Raw genomic sequence first — 17,819 nt, forward strand, 5'->3', positions numbered from 1 at the left:
CGTCACAAACACATGCAACGGCAAATCAAGTGTTAAATAACCTGAAAACACCGAGAGCCAAATTTGTGTGAAATACTTAAGCCACTAACGAACCGTTCATAAACAATTTCAGGCACCACGCCACTGATCTCCTCCCCGTTTTTTGACGACAACACCGTCATGGTGGAAGTGGTTGTTCAGTTGTCTAAAAACGCCGCTAATGCCGGAAACCACAACTTTGATATCTTGACCACGTATGGAACGCAGACAAATACACAGACAGTTACCGTTGTGGCAACAACGAGCTCCGCTGACATCAACACGGTAAGTGTACCCGACAATATTGTGCCATTCTATGCTATCCGAAATATGTTTTTGACGGAATACTGTATTAATCTCCAACTCTGGGAACAATAAAAAAAAGCAAAAAAGTGTACCCGACAAAAAAGTCATTAATTACACTTCTATACATTGTTTCCAATCGACGGAAACCGCCTAACCTTGATGACCTGGGTTCAGGTTAATCTGTCCGTATAGACCGATTTTGTTCATACCCACAAGTGTAGTAATATTCTATATTTCCTTCAGGCGAGTGGATTGTGGCCATGAGATTTCTTCGGATCAAATTATACCAATTTCTGTATCCTCACATTGAACTGAAAACGGGACTTGGAATAAATGGTTCAGACATTAGTTTCGGGAATTGATAGATAGATAATTTGATAATCCCAATCGAAATTAATCGGTTAACATCATGTTGCTGTTTTTCGATGGTAAGTTCAGTAAAACAAGATCATACTAAACAAATGCAAACATAAATATTTACTTTATTTTCTCACACTGGTCCGAGTCTAACCAACCTTTAATCCAAGTACTAAATAAATGGGGGACAAAATAAATCAAACATTTGAAAACTGTTTTTGACAAAACATTACAATCGTTATCAAAACGTTACTAGGCTGAAACACTGCAAGGCCCAAGACACAACTATGATACTCGTATCATATACATCACCATTGAATAAGCATTTCTTGTTCGTTCGATTTAGCCACCTTCAAACATGGGTGTATGCTTTCCTTTGCCCGGCTTTTTTAAGTAGAGAATATACGTTCCCAGGAAACAAAGCTCTGGGTTGACAGAGGGAGTAAAATCTTTGGTATTCGATTTTGGAAAGTTGCGTTACACTGCTTGGTATTCGGGACCTTCTTATAAATTTCAATTAATCGGAAAACTTGTTGAATTCCGATGTTTTCCGAATGCTCAAATCGACGTTACCGCATTTAAGCTGTCATGTTCAACGTGGGTTGTACCCGTCAAATTGTACCAACTTGTACCGCCATTTTCCTAATGATCACACCCTCCATAGATTGTCAGTTTAATACAGGGATGGGGGGCTCAATCGGAATAAATCGCATATCAATTACCGATGTTTTCTGAATGCTCACGTCGACCTTCCTTTCGCTAGACTGTCAACAACGCTTCAACCATCTCCATTGGGGTACTCCCGATCACCAGCACCGACAACTCCAGTGACATCAACAAAGGACAGGCCAAGAGAATATTCCTGGACATCTTTCTCCCTCTATCAGTGACCCAGGAACTGACCGCTAAGGTTATGGCCCCCCTCGCTCTAAAGGACGTCCTTCAGGTCCGCTACATGGGATTGTTGGAAAAGGGAGAAAACATGCCCTGTCTTGATCACTCGCAGACCACCGCTGATTATATCAACAGGTAAGGTCTTGTATGAACCAGAGAGACATTGACATTGTTACATTTTGTAACGAAGGATGATATGAGTGGGTGTGTTTGGTTTAATGCCACTTTAATGCCACATTGTACCCATGTGGGAAATCTGTATCGAAGAAGACGGATTATTAATTAAATGTTGTTGTTTTCGGTGTATTTTTGCTAAAGGGATGAGACGAACACTTTTTAAATTCAACAGTTTTTAGCGTGTGTAGTACCTGGGGCAAGGTTATTTATTTCTGTATTTCCCGGAACAATTAACCCTCCCAGCCCATGATCGGACCCTACACGTTAACGTCCTGCGTCACATTAAGAGCGCCCCTCCCAACAGGAGGGTGACAAGGCGTCATGAGACACTAGAATAACGTTGGCGAAATTCTTGTTGGTGACGCTTGTGTCCATCTTGGAGGCCTATTTGATACTCTTGGGGTTCATCTGGAGCCGGGAGCTACAACAGAGTTACACATCAACAGAATCCTCAAGATCTGCAGGTACAATCTTCTCCACATTGGCGACATCAGATATATTCGGTGATGTGAGGTGAAATGGGGTTTAACGTCGCGTCCAAGATTATTGCACTTCTACAACGACGTGCATGCACGTGTGTGTGTGTATGTGTGGCTGCTTGTACTAGTCCGGACTGATGCCGATTTATAGTGCTAGCCCACTGAGATGCCATGCCGCAGTTTAACATGAATACCCCACTCAGACACAGTGTACTGACTCCGAGTCGACCAGTCCTTGTTTTAGCCTCTTAATGCCGAGCGCCAGACAGGGTAACAACAAGTACCATCTTCTCCCGTGTTTTGGTATGACGCAACCGGCGATCGAACCCCGGACCTTCTGCTCTCCGGGCGGACGCTCTATCACTAGACCACGGAGGCGGTCTCAGACATTTTCGGACAAAAGAAGCAACTTATCTACTTGTGAAATCGTTAGTTATATCAAGACTACTGCAAAAGCCTTCTCATCAACATCTCAAACGTAAACTACATCCTGTTCAAAATACAGCAGCCCGCATTGTATCCCGAACTAACAAGTACTTACACCATTTTCCCGAGGCAAGGGAGTTATTAACTCACTATGAAAGTCGTTTATAGTCGAAACAACGGTTTCATGCACTCGGCGGGATACTACCTCAGGCTGTCGACAGGGTCGGACGTGTCTGTCAGCCGCTCCGCCGTTAGGGTTTTATCAATACTTTTGGTTTATATTGGCTGGGTTATCATTACGTGGTTTGTGATTGTAGAATACAAAGTGTCAGATACTGGTTTATTTTGCCATATTTGTGTATTTCACCAAGGACTTTCACTACGGGGGCGGTCGGGTAGCCTAGCGGTTAAAGCGTTCGCTCATCATGCCAAAGACCCGGGTTCGATTCCCGACATGGGTACAATGTGTGAAGCCCATTTCTGATGTCCCCAGCCGTAATATTGCTGGAATATTGCTAAAAGCGGCTTAAAACCATACTCACTCACTCACTCACTTTCACTACGTGGCTTCTGTTTTCGGGCATTGTGTCCACGAATTTTCATCTCAAGTTGGTTGGTTGGTTTGTTATTTAACGCCGCACTCAGCAATATTCTAGCTATATGACGCAGTCTGTAAATAATCGATCCTGGACCAGACACCCAGTGATTGACAACATGAGCATCGATCTCAGCAATTGGGATACGATGACATGCATCAACCAACCAACCCGATCCCGTTAGTCGCCTGTTACAAGCATAGTCGCCATTAACAGGTTGCTGAAGACCTATTCTATCCCGGATCTCTTCAGGGGTCGTAGTAGTAGTAGTAGTAGTAGTAGTAGTAGTAGTAGTAGTAAGGTTTGGCAGTATAAACTGCAGGCCAAAAGAAAAGAAACACTTTAAAATTGGATTTGACCAATGAATTACATACGTTATCAACTGGGCTAACTAACATGTTAGGATATACTCATTGATATAATTCATGTGACATCATCGTCACTTTACCCTTTTCTTGCTTGTTTCAATTTAGCCACCCAACGTGTCTACACTTTCTTTTGTCCGGTAGTGTAGTACAATGCAGCTTTTACTCTAGATCACCCGGTCATATGCGATACATACTGTACTTTCTGGGATTTTCATTCTTGCGTTTTCTTATGAATTTTGATTCATAAAATTTCAGAACCCTGGGTACGAGCAGTGATTTCGCCATAGCGTCGCTGTCCTTAGGCTACGTGTGCAACGTCGGCGTCAACAAGGTGGACACCGTGGCAAACAGGGTGAGTGGCATTTACTGATTCGGTCGTACTCTTTTACTAAGAATTCAATTAACAATAAAAAACGTGTTTCTCGTGATCGTGTTGCTTCTTCAAAACATTTGAAAGGGATTCCAGATCGAAAACACAAAACGGGTAGTGTTTCCGTGAAGGACGCCAATCGGAGATGTAGCAGTACATAGTTAAATAATTTTACATTGCACACTGGCAGACTTTGCCAACGGGATATTCCGTAGCTATCAGTAGCGACATATGGAAAAAAAACCGATGTACGGATGAAGGGATATGGTAACCACTGCAAGGTTTGGCAGCACCCGTGCTCCTCTGTTTCACCAGTGGTAAACGTCTTAGAGTGAGTGAGTGAGTGAGTGAGTGAGTTGGGTTTAACGCCGATTTTAACACTATTCCAGTTATATCACGGCGTGTCAGCTTAATGTGGGAGGAAAGCCCGAAGTGATGCAGGTCTCAGACGTTTACCACTTCGGTGAAACCCACGAGCACTGGTATGGTGCTGACAAACCTAGAAACATAATACGGGTGAACCGGGATTCGAACCCACAATCATAGGTTTCTGGCGTGCCTATGGGACGCAGCTCTGCACAGCGAATCGCGGCGCCTTAGACGTCTAGGCCACCCGTGCCCCCTAAACGTCTTAGAACAACATCACGTCGAGCTTATACCCCCAACAAGCTGACTCGCCGTGATTTAACTGTAATATTATTCAAAGTGACGTTAAAACCAACTCACTCACTTCTTAATCGGGGCGGTCGGGTAGCCTAGTGGTTAAAGCGTTCGCTCGTCACACAGAAGACCCGGGTTCGATTCCCGACATGGGTACAATGTGTGAAGCCCATTTCAGGTGTCCCCCGCCGTGACATTGCTGGAATATTGCTTAAATGGGCGTAAAATCATACTCTCTCACTCTCTCATTCACCAGTTACCTTTATGTTTGTAGATCCGCTTGGAGGCTGTAATCCGGGTCCTGAAGAACGCCACAATCAACGTCGGCGACAAGATCATGCTCAGTGGCAGCCTCAACACAAACGACCAGCAGATCTCCATCGTGCAACATGAACTCACCGTCATCGACAGCTTCACAGACATCTTGCCGGTAAGTAAGAGCGAGAGGTGTTAGAATGAATTGTAGTTTTACCAAGATAAAACGGATGTAAACTACGGAATACACTGTTTTTACTCTACATTATCCACTGTAAATATTTGTTCGGGCATCCAGAACCAATATTCAGCAAGACTCTATCAGGAAGTATCGTTTTGGAGAAATCGATTTCAATATTGTAATTAACCCATACGTATACATCCTAAAATTACCAGCTATGCTTATTAGGGGCGGTAAGGTAGCCAAGTGATTAAAGTGTTATCTTGACTTGTCGAAGATCTAGGATCAATAACCAGCCATCGCCAGTACGTCACGGGTTTGTGTAAACAACGTTCCTAAATCACAAGTGGATACATACGGCTGTTTTACCGTGTGGTAGTGACGCGTGTCTGTTTATATTTCAAAGAAATTAGGCCGTTAATAATTCATTAAAGCCAAATGTACGACAGTCCATTAAAAGTCCAAGATAGTATGTTGACATTTCGAGATAATGGGTTGAAATTTCAAAATAGTATGCTGAAAGTTCAAGATATTATATTGAAAATTCAATGTTTTGTGTTGAAAGTTCATGATATTACTTTGAAATTTCAAGTGCAATAATAATGTTAAGGCATCAATGGTATTACCTTGAAATTTCAACACGGTTTCTTGATTTTTCAACAGCACCTTGACATTTCAAATTATATCTTGAATTTTGAAAGAAATGACATGGTCCTAATGGATCACCGTACAAATTAACCCTATTGTAAGGTGAGCGCTCATTCGTCCGAGTACTCGCTGAATTCCCTCTCTTTTGACGTAGGTCTCATTTGATTCGCTACTGCGACTGCACTGTTCAACAGCTGTGTGTAGTCAGGGGTAATGGTGGAATATTATTTATACAAACCTGTGAAGTATTGACATGGTTCCCCGTTTTATATACAACGTTTGTATCTCAAAGGAATTCTGGGTGATAATGAGTACCTAGAAACCTATCCTTGTACGAGGCGATCGGGCGGTCAGGTTTTGTGACTTGGCGTGTCATCGTACCCCGGCGGCGTGAATCATTGCTTATAATATCAATCACTGGTTTCCCTTGTCCAAACTCGATTATTTACAGGCTGTCGTCATAAAGCTATCATATTGCTGAGTCCGCCATTTAACAAAAATAAAACAACCCTCGTAACTAATTCTTGGTGTCTCTTGCCCTGAAATGGATCGTATATTTCCAAAGTGGCGTAAAAAAACATACTCATTCACTCACGTTTCAACACAATATAATTAAATTTTCGTTGTGTTCATGGAAATTCCTGCATTCTGATTAGCTGAAGTGGTCACGTGTTATTGCATTCATTTCCCAATGAATGTAAAAAATTAAGCCACGCCCACCGCTGCGCACTACTTTTATTACTGCGGAATGTCGGGAAAGCCCAATATTACCGTCGAGGGAATTCCCTTTCTGCTCACGTGTATCGTCATGCACAGGACATTTAGCGACTTTCATGCATATTCATTGTCCAAACTACCCTTTGAAACCGAAGGCCGAGAATGAATGAAACAGCAAACGTGCAGGCTCGCTCGCCAGTTTTTTTTCCCGCTCGCCTCGGTTCAACTTTCATGTCTTCGCGTTTCATTTCTAACTAGCATTTCTCCAACTGTTTTACCGTAATCAGAGAAGTAATGTTTGAATCACTCAGTAAATGACCATGTTATTTGAAACAGCCGCCTTCTCTCGGACATATTTCTTCCGGTTCGTTACAGTCTGACTGTTGCAAGTCTTTTCGCCTCTTGCCTTAATTGACAGGTCAAATGAACATTGTTTTAATCCCACTCTCCGTTGATTGGCTACTGACTGTGTAGGCGTGTCAAGTTATGTGCATAAATTAAACGATCACCTGATTCATGTCAGGCCACTGTATGTATTCCTACACCTGGAATGTTCATCAATGCCGTCATTTTTGTCTGTTTTGATATATGCAACTGTTTTGGGTTAAACTATTGTAGATAAAATATGTTTTACGTTGTCGAATTTAATTATAAGCATTGACTGTGAGGTATGAATTGAGATATGAATCGAAAAACCGATGTGCAAACTTTTGTAAGAATCCTTAAATAATCTTTCTTCAGGAAAACATGACTCTGTTGAACGATACGGCAATCCAAGTGAACGTGACGGAAGATCCCATCTACATGAAGATCAACGAGGAGAGGACAATCCCCATCCAGCTTATCATCCCGCCGTATGTGACCACCATTGTCAAATTCGACGTCGATTTTCCTGTAAACGACTCTGCCGTCATGACTTTCAAGAGTCTCAAGGTCACCGGAAGTGGCATCAATCTAGCCGGATATGGTTACTCTGATGAACTGACGATCACCGAGAAATCTACTTACAACACGTCGCAGATGAATAAAATCTACGTTGATATGGGAATCGTAACTAACACGGGTGAGTTTCGATACACTCTGTGGGGCAGCTAATTGAACATCCGGGGTAGAATAGGTCTTCAGCAACCCATGCTTGCCGTAAAAGACGACTATGCGTGTCGTAAAAGGCGACTAACAGGATCGGGAGGCCAGACTCGCTGACTTGGTTGATGCACGTCATCGTATCCCAACTGCGTAGATCGGTGCTCGTGATGTCAACGTCCCTTGGGAACGCCAGAGGTCTATGAAATGGGTTCGAATCAAGGTTCGCTCCAATCATGTCTCTAAGTTATAAGTCATATCCGTTGTTAATTGTATTTGTTATTGCAGGTTCGACTCATCGCATTGACAATCAGCAATATGACGATGACGTCATCAGCCTCGAACTGACTCTCGTTATGGCTGACTCGGCCCTAAACACGAATAATTCCGATCACTGGATCAGTCTGGGTGTGAAGATAGGGATATACATTGTTATCCTGGAACACAAGGTGGTGACGCTGAGAGACGGGACTGAGAAACCATGCATTGAGTTCACTGGAGAAGTGGATAATTCTGGCTCTACCACGTGAGTCATATTATCAATGACACGTTACCTGGTTGGTGTGTTTGGGTACGCACAATCTCATATCACTATCGCGAAATAAAGATCTGAGGACATCCCATTACGGGTCACGTGAGAACGAACTTTCATCCGACCTATCAAAGCTTCGCTTACCAGATCATGAAAGTGACAGTCGGAATGTGTTTCTGATCATGCAACCTCGAAAATGTTAACAAGGGGTATTCCGAACGACTGTTACGGCCCGTACGACTGATTCCGTCAAAATTATCGTCTATCTCTCGTTTCCGTGGGATAAACATTTGAACGGAGGAGGCGTTGCACAGTACGTGAGAAGCTCTGCCATACAATCGCAACCATATATTAGACATTGCGAATGTTCGTTTGTTCAGTTTTCAAAATTTTAATCGAGAAATCTGTCAACATATTTTTCAAGCGTAGTCTGAAATGGAAGTCGCCAGATTGAGACGAGTGCCGTAGAGCCCGAGAAAGCTGCTTTCTAACCGGCTGATGTCGACTTCTTGTTGGTCATTTCAGTGGTCTGTCAAAGTTCGCGAAAGGTCGTTCTGACGTGACTCTTAATAGGATGTCCTCAGATCTTTCTTTAGCCGCAGCGATAACTAAGATCTGATTTTAATGAGATTAGACTACGCAAACTGTACAGTTAATTACCAGACATGTTGTTACTTGAATAATGGCTGCTGAAACTGAGTTCTATCACAAATAGAGTGAACAATGCACAATGAACGTTCACTTATTGCATGCATAGGGGTGATGAGGTAGGCTAGTGATTAAGACCCCGGGTTCGATTTCCACATGGGTACAATGTGTTAAGCCCATTTTGGGTGTGATATTGCTGGAATATTGTTAAGGCGGCGTAAAGCAACACTCTCTGACTGACTGACTGACTGTGATGCAGATCGCATATGATGTTTGCACATGCCACACGGAAACAAACAAATGATGGCTGACTCGGCCCTAAACACGAATAATTCTCTGAATAATAGATACTCACACGGAAACAAACAAATGAAATTGACATATGTTACACATATGCAGCATCTACTCTTATAAGGTACATGTGTATGTATATGTACATGTTTAGTATATGTTATATGTACATGTATAGTATATGAACATTCATGTTGCACGTCACACTGGCCTCCACACGGATTATAATTATACCCAAACACGCATAAAGTTTAAGCACACACATCAGTACATGTATATGTCACACACAATATACTTTCATACATTATACGTCGCACTAACTGTAGGTTTACTCACAGTGTGCGTCACACGAACAATAGGTTTACTCACAGTGAGCGTCACACAAACAGCATGTTTACTCACAGTGTGCATCACACGAACAGTAGGTTTACTCACAGTGTGCATCACACGAACAGCAATCAGGTTTACTCACAGTGTGCATCACACGAACAGCAATCAGGTTTACTCACAGTGTTCATCACACGAATAGTGGGTTTACTCACCGTGTGCGTCACACGAACAACAGGTTTACTCACAGTGAGCATCACACAAACAGCATGTTTACTCACAGTGTGCATCACACGAACAGTAGGTTTACTCACAGTGTATATCACACGAACAGCAATCAGGTTTACTAACAGTGTGCATCACACGAACAGTAGGTTTACAGCCATTGTATGGGTTCGAATCCTGGTTCGCCGCCATTATGTTTCTAGCTTTGTTAGTACAACAACTGTGCTCGTTGGTTTAACGAAAGTGGTAAACGCCTGAGTCCTGTATTTCTTCCGGCTTTCCCCCCACACTGAGCTGACATGGCATGGTATAACTGGAATACTGGTTAAAGCGGCGTTAAACCCAACTCGCTCACTCTCTCACTCACTGATATATGTTCCAGCACTCAAGTTGTCATCAACGGCCTGTTGCGACACTCCAATGAGTCGACTGCAGAGAGCATCAACATGACGGCGTTACTACTGTTCCCTCCGTTCCTGCAGTTCAACTCCCTCACCAATGTCAACGACAGCAGAATCGACTGCGTCGAGACACACGACGATTACATGATGAAACTTGAGGTAGGGGGTCACTTGTGCTGGCATCTTAGTCAATGATCCAGTATATAAAGGTGTCACACAAACTTTACAGGTTTACGACGTGCGTCATTTAGGGCTTCCTCACACACGATGCCATCTTCCTGAGGCAGTGACTGTAGAAGTCCAGTTTCCACCCTTGCCGAATTAGGCTGGAATTTCTGGGTTTGATCGTAGCGCCACCAGAGGTTATTACGACTTGTGTCCCTTCTATGCCTCTCCTATTGACCAATCAGATTCCGCCCCTTGTATCACTTGCATTTGCTTCACACACAAAGGCGTGCCCAGCCAAGACGATCTGATCAATAATCAAGATCTATATTGTGATAAAACGAGTCTTACATCGCAAAGGTAATCAAATCACGTGAGTACGTTGATTAAAAACATGAAAAGATTTGGAAAATATCAGTTGATACCCAGTTGACGGTACACATGTTTTGCAAATCCTGCAATCGACCGAAATCTGCGCGACAGTTTACGAACCGGATTTCGATTTCATTACGCGATTTTGATTGGATTATACATAGACTCTTTAGTACAGCCAAAATGTAACTCCATAATATCAGCCTAGTTCGGCAAGGGTGGAAACTGGACTTTTAAAGTCAGTTAACGCAATTGCCTAGAGAAGATGACATGATGCTGTCAAGCAGTCTTGTAAAAGATCGGCTATTAACATTCGGGGAGAGGGAGAATGAGAGGGGAACATCCGTCCTCCGACCCGTCCTCCTCAGAATATCAAATGATCGATCCAAATCTGCAATATTCTCTAAAGCGTCACTCCCTCAATTAGTACACGATATATAGAATCTCACCCGAGTGTCTTTGGATATCAAATATGAATACAAGTTGATAAAGGTTTTTCCACTTTTATCAACAAGTGTTGATATCTTTGATATCAAAAACCAGGAGGGCGAGATTTTATTTGTCATCCAACATCATTCTTCCAACTTTTTCAGTTTGTAAACAGTGTCTTACGTGTAAAAAGTACTGCTAACAGCTTCAGTAGCAGAGCCATTAGTGATATCATTTGATTGTGACGTGATGTAAAGATGGCGTCACAATGGTATGCAAAGAATTGTGATGCAATTTCATTGCAGCAATATATACAATGTAGATATTGTATGATCTCACCCTAGCGATATCTCCTGTGGGAGCCAGCTTTGGATGATAAATCCATTTCTTCTGCTTCAGTGCGGGTCCTTCTACTTCACCGACGTCCTCGCCTTCACCGCCACGCTACAGCAGCATCCCACCTACAAGGTGCCCACCACTGTCCAGGGTCTCGACACCGTCATCACACTAGCCACGGCGGCCAAGACGCACCTGCGCCAGGTCAGCACCTACGGCAGCCAAGTGGACTTCTCCTGCAACATGAACTACGTCAACCACACCGTCACTGTAGTACAGAAAACTGGTAACTAGAAACATGTTCACGTTTTTGGCCATATCTGTGATTTGTTTGTTTGTTGTTTTACGCCGCACTCAGCAATATTCAAGCTATATGACGGCGGTCTGTACATAATCGAGTCTGGACCAGACAATCCAGTGATTGATACCATGAGCATGCTTGCTGTAAAAGGGACTATGCTTGTCGTAAGAGGCGACTAACGGGATCGGGTGGTCAGACTCGATGACTTGGTTGATACATGTCATCGTATCCCAATTGCGTGGATCGATGCACATGATGTCAATCACTGGATTATCTGGTCCAGACTCAATTATTTTACAGACCGCCGTGTTGCTATGGGATATCGCGGAGTGCGGCGTTAAACAACAAACAAACAAAAAGATTTCCCACCCTAGTCTTCATCGAATCAATTTATTTTGACACAGAATTACCCAGCCACTGATTACTTCTTACAAAGTGATGGTGAAATAGGCATAATCAAATTCAACAGCTACTCTTTTATCTTTCCATTACGTCCAAAACAAACCCGGTATAGTTTAGGTAACCAGGAAGAGTTATTAAGTTTATTGTATGTTGTATCATTAATACAAAACGTTGTTTGTTTCAGCCACCGCCTGCGCTGTGACATCTCTGCTGACAGGAAGCGGCATCCTTGACGGCCGCATCTCCGGTTCACCTGACCACTACACCGGGGGTGAACCCGTCAACGGGCGCATTGGTGGAACAGGTAGGGCAAAGTCCGAAAAGTGTTGTTGAACACCTGACTGTTCTATGAGTGACTGGTCCCCCCTTGTATGGGATGGCGACAAATGTCAACAATATGATGATCGTTTGTTAAACAATTTTTTTTGGGGGGTATCCAATATTATGAGACCAACCATCAGAATTGGTCTGTCCAATTCATGTCGCTGTGCACATTTTGGTTTTGTTGCAATTATTAGATTTTGAGTTAGTGAGCAATTCATCGGTCTCAGATGGAATCAAACGGACTGTAACTCAGGTATGATCGTTGACACTTGCAGGGTTCTCTCCCTTTGTACGCACCGGCACTCTGAAGGAACAGCGATACTTCCAAGTGTACATCGGCAACAAGGCGTCCGTTCAGAAAATCAAAGTGGAGGCGGGAAGCGGGGCCGGCTTCGGGTCAGTAGTCACCAAGATCAAACCCGCCTTCAGCAATGACGGCTACGCATGGATTGAAGGCGCCGAGGTGAGCGTTCATTACAAGGGAGCGTTTCGTACCAAATATCACGCTGAATACATCCTCGTGTATTCAGGGTATTATATCTCCTTTTTGTGTATATAAATATTCTGTACTTATTCGCTCCAAAACTTCGTTTCGCTTAGATGTGTTTGTCAGCAATATTCCAGCCATGTGACGACTGGACATCAATACTGGGCCTGCCACAGTGTACCTAAGTCAATCATGAATAGATATGTGTGTGTTAGCAATATTCCAGCTGTCTCAAGGTAAATATTCATCTTCCCGAGGGAAGAGAGTTAACTGACTTTAAAGGTCCAGCGCCATCAGTGGCTGTTACCAATTATGCCCCTTCTAAGCCTCTCCTATGGACCAATCAGATCCCACCTCTTGTATCACTTCCGTTTGCTTCACACAAAATGGCGGCGCCCAGTCAGGACGATCTGATCGATAATCTAGATCTATAGTGTGATAAAACGGGTCTTACATCGCGAAATTCATCAAATCACGTGGGCACCTTGATTAAAAACATGAAATGATTTGGAAAATATCTGCTGACGTCGAGTTAGCTGTGTACATGCTTTGCAAATCCTGCAATCGACCGAAATCTGCAGGACAGTTTACGAACCGAATTTCGATTTCGGAGCGCGATTTTTATTGGACTATGCATAGACTCGTTAGTCCAGCCAAAATGTAACTCTTATAGTCAGTTAACTCCCTTGCCTCGGGAAGATGGTAAATATCAAACCTTGGCCATATGGAGCCGTGGCCGATAGCACTGCAATGACCAAGGGACTTGGGTATTTTCATGCATCAAACGAGTAACCTCTGTTCACTCGTACTTCATTTTGACTGTTTCTTTTTTAAAAAAAAACGTTTATCAATTTCCTCTCCGAGCAGATCGCTGTCGCAACAGTGCCGTCCGAGGTGGTTGTGGGAGACTCCGTGGAGTCCCGTTATATCAGAATCTACATCCTCGATGACAGCGACTCCACGAAAAAGTTGGGCGTGACCTTCGACCTTATGGGCTGTCTTACAACCAACGACGTCGCATCCACTGACCCGAGCAAAGGCGTCTATGAAAAGAGCATCAGCAACACAGGTATCTCCTCTGTTCAGTCTTTTTATACAGCGGCGTAGGCTAGCGTCAAGATCAACCATTCATTTTCATAAATGGTGCCGTGCCATCAGGGAGTCCGTCAGGGTTATGAGCCCACTTTTGTTTTCAATTGTTTATTCATGACTGAGCAGCTAAAGGGATTGGGTGGTCAGGCTTGTTGATATGGTAAATGCATGTCATCGTATCCCAATTACGTAGATTGATACTGAGAGTGCCGTTTAAAAAAAAAATTAAAAAAATAGAATTAACAGTAAACACCCTGTAACACCCTGATATTACACATTTGGCTATTGTTTATAGACGATATTATTTTCATTTCTGATAGCATAAGAGGACTACGGAAAAGTGTTGATGTTGGAAAAGTGGTTTAGATATCAACTTTGATAAAACTGATGGGGCGTTTTGCCAAGAAGAGAGACATTGTTTTACAAAGGAATTGAATTGTGTACCCTGCTACAGATACTTGGGTGTTACGTTTACGAGACGTGTGTCTTTGGAGTGAGTGAGGATTGTTTTACGCCGCTTTTAGTATTAGTCCAGCAAGATCACGATAGGGGACACCAGAAATGGGTTTCACACATGTGTGGAATCGAACCCAGGCCTTTGACGTGACGAGCGAACGCTTTAACCACTAGGCTACTCCACCGCCCAAAGTTTTGTCTTATTCTCCAAGTTATCTATGTTCTAGATTTTAACAGAAGTTATGACGTACTTGATTTTAAGAGTGAATATTAAGTACCTACAATTCAGTTCACGTTTTCGATTTTACGCACCAGAATAAATAAATAATTCAGTTAATATCTAATGAAGTACTTATCCTTCCTCAGAATGGCACAGGAGCGGCTTCCTACACGACGGCAGCAACCTCTTTGTGTGCGACGCCGCTGTCGATGAGTGAGTTGGGTGTTTTTTTTAATCTGCTGTCTCCATAAGAGATGCATCTTATGCATCAAGAATATCCGCTTCTTTCAAGCTTGTTCGTGAGAAACCCAATAGAGATGAGATATATCAAACATGCGTGAGATTAGTTATTCCATTCTCCATGGTGATGACCTTAGGTCAGATTATGACGGACTACTTTCATGATTGTAATTCCTTGATAAGTTTTACGTTCCTTAGTCAAATTCACCTACCTCTGTATCGAAACTTTATGGTTTAAGATCGCTCAAAAAAATGTTTTTTGATCTTATCTAGTTTGCATTATCACCATCACCTTGATAATCAACAGAAATGGCGGAAACATTTTTGTGGCGGGTCTCACTAGGCAGTAAGCCGAATGACGTCTCATGACCGTTATATTATCAATGCGCCAATTGCAATCATGAGAATAGACCAACTGTGCATCGATTCAGTTCTAAAATGAAGCGATTTTAGTGTGTGTAAACTGATTACTGCGACCGTACCAGTCATATTCCATGTATCTAACAACTTGGGTTTTTTTCTCCCAAGACCTAACGCTTTCGCTCGTTAGATACGTTTTGAAACACGCACTGTAAAATACATGGTACCAGACAGCAACTCATGCAGTAATATCTGAAGATATAAAAAGGACGGTTATAATTGTCTGGCTATACCAATCATGTTGACCGCCTCAGGTGCCGGTGGAGAATGGAAATTCGGGGTTTGATCCCCCGCCGCGTCATACCGAAAGACTGTTAAAAGAGTATACTTGTTGTTACCCTGCCTGTCGGTCTAATGGGATAAGACAAGGACTGATCGGCTCGGAGTCATTATTTTAGGTCTGAGTCGGGTATCCATGTTAATCTGCGGCATGAGGCCAGCATTAGTCCGTACGAGCACACACACACACACACACACACACACACACACACACACACACACACACACACACACACACACTTATCTTGAACGTCACCTGACCCCACCAACTGTATACTTTCAGTGGACTGAAGCAGGCTTGCTACAAAACGGCCGACGGAGACACATGGAAACGTACGTATCAACTTACCCATAAACGATCTGAGGACCGTGAGATACCGTATTCGTCGTATTGAGCGACCCGACCAAGTTCTAGAACAATCTGTAAAAATGCTTTTAAGCGCCCCGTACTAAGACTCATTGCAATGAAATTGTCTCACGTTTGTTAAAATGGTTCTTTAAGTACGAAGGAATAGTTAAAATATAAGGTACATTTAATGGACAACAACGTGGTGTCAGTAAATCTGTAACTCCATTTGTTTCAATGACTTTGAATGAAAGTAAAATGCATAGAATATTTAATTTACCCCGTGAGATTCCAGGTTAGAATAGGTCCCCAGCAACCTATGCTAACTAAAACGCAAAGAGTGGTCAGGTTTGGGGACACCGGCCCGTCCAACCCCGACGACGTGGATCGTTGCTCACACTATCGATCTCTAGTTTATCTGGCCCTCACATGGTTATTCACAGGACGTCACATAGCTGGAATATTGCTGGGTGCGACAAAAACAAAGAAGCAGAGTAAAATCCTTACTAAAATCTCCTATTCACTCAGGCTTGGATGAACGCCTCGGCTGTATGATCGGACACGACCCCAACAAAGGGGAAGTCTACGCTCTCGGCAACGACGGCGTGACGTACATGAGCAGTGATGACAACGGCGACACGTGGGCTTCTATCCGCCAAGAGAAGTTCGACACTGCTAAAGCTGAAGCCACGTTCAAGGCACCTAAGAAAGTGAAGTGGGAGGAGAACGCCGCCCTGCAAGCCGCCAACCCCGACGCTTCCTTCACCGACGGGGACTGGGGAGGTAATGGAACACTTCCATCTGCTTGGATGATACATTACTGAACTAATTTATTCTCTAAAATATAATCAATCGTTAGTTTACGAAATGAAGCCAAATTGTATGATGTGTCAACTTACGAAATAGTCTTCACTGTGTCAAGATGTGGAATATGTCTGCTGTAGGTGTATCTGATGTGGTTGGGAAACTTGGAATATCTAGTTTTCCAAAGCCATATTTAGACGCCCCAAAAGCAATATTTAGTTGGAGAATGGACTTATATGACATAAATGTATTTTTGTGCAACAGTTGAAAATGCCTGGTACCCATGGAAAAGCCCAAAGAGGCATGTGTCTTAACATTTACCCTCATGTAACCTATTTTTTCAGAAAGTAAATTCTATGATGCCAAGTACACCGTGCTGTACTTAAATGTACTCAGCAGTTAAGAATAATGCGAGATAAAACAAGTAAATTTCATGTAAGATTGACCTTGACCTTTGACCTTGACCTTGTTATTTGGTACATGGATGAATGAGCAGTGCTAAGAGGAACGCACACTTTCACAAAAGTGATAAGATATCCATTCATAGTACAGATTTTTCCTGTTATACGTAGAAGTAGACCCCTTTCCAAAAGGCATGGTTACCATGGATACTAATTCTAATAGATAAATATTATATTGCCTGACAGTTATGTCTGGCAATATTGATTTCAGAAAACTTAGATTCCAAGCTTTCCGATGAAACAAGAACGATCTTGCTGAACCTCTGGTAGACCTGTCACCTTCATTTAGCTGACAGGCTGGAGAATGCCGCTGGTCTCATTCGTAGGGAACACGGGTGGCCCTATCGTCTAAGGCGCCCCGAATCTCTGTGCAGAGTTGCGTCCCTTGGGCACGCCAGAAACCTATGATTGTGGGTTCGAATCCGGGTTCGTTCCGATTATGTTTCTAGGTTTGTCAGCACCATACCTGTGCTCGTGGGTTTCACCGTAGGAGTAAACGTCTGAGACTTGCATCAGTTGGGGCTTTCCTCCCACATTAAGCTGACACACCGTGATATAACTGGAATACTGTTAAAATCGGCGTGAAACCCAACTCACTCACTCACTCACTCACTCACTCATTCGTGACCAACTCGTGTTATTCTGGGACAAGCCGATACCAAGTTCTTCTTGCAGGTACGGAAAGGGGCGAGTGGCGACGAATGTCACTGGGGTGCGTTGCAAAGC

At 43.2% G+C, this 17,819-nt stretch overlaps 1 protein-coding gene across 1 annotated transcript in view; it reads left to right on the top strand.

Moving 5' to 3' along the window:
- Positions 1 to 17,819, top strand: part of LOC139445227 (uncharacterized) — a 100,475-nt gene that overhangs the window by 79,370 nt on the left and 3,286 nt on the right. Inside the window, exons 15-28 of the mRNA XM_071226366.1 lie at positions 113 to 303; positions 1,445 to 1,710; positions 3,877 to 3,973; positions 4,926 to 5,081; positions 7,194 to 7,515; positions 7,824 to 8,061; positions 9,941 to 10,118; positions 11,325 to 11,547; positions 12,149 to 12,268; positions 12,564 to 12,751; positions 13,643 to 13,844; positions 14,690 to 14,756; positions 15,766 to 15,815; positions 16,357 to 16,611. Of these exons, the coding sequence (XP_071082467.1) occupies positions 113 to 303; positions 1,445 to 1,710; positions 3,877 to 3,973; positions 4,926 to 5,081; positions 7,194 to 7,515; positions 7,824 to 8,061; positions 9,941 to 10,118; positions 11,325 to 11,547; positions 12,149 to 12,268; positions 12,564 to 12,751; positions 13,643 to 13,844; positions 14,690 to 14,756; positions 15,766 to 15,815; positions 16,357 to 16,611 (2,553 nt within the window). The remainder of the gene's footprint in view (positions 1 to 112; positions 304 to 1,444; positions 1,711 to 3,876; positions 3,974 to 4,925; positions 5,082 to 7,193; positions 7,516 to 7,823; positions 8,062 to 9,940; positions 10,119 to 11,324; positions 11,548 to 12,148; positions 12,269 to 12,563; positions 12,752 to 13,642; positions 13,845 to 14,689; positions 14,757 to 15,765; positions 15,816 to 16,356; positions 16,612 to 17,819) is intronic.

Source organism: Haliotis cracherodii, unplaced genomic scaffold, assembly GCF_022045235.1.
Source record: "Haliotis cracherodii isolate W230 unplaced genomic scaffold, xgHalCrac1.p SCAF_6, whole genome shotgun sequence".
NCBI classification, from domain to species: Eukaryota; Metazoa; Mollusca; class Gastropoda; order Lepetellida; family Haliotidae; genus Haliotis; species Haliotis cracherodii.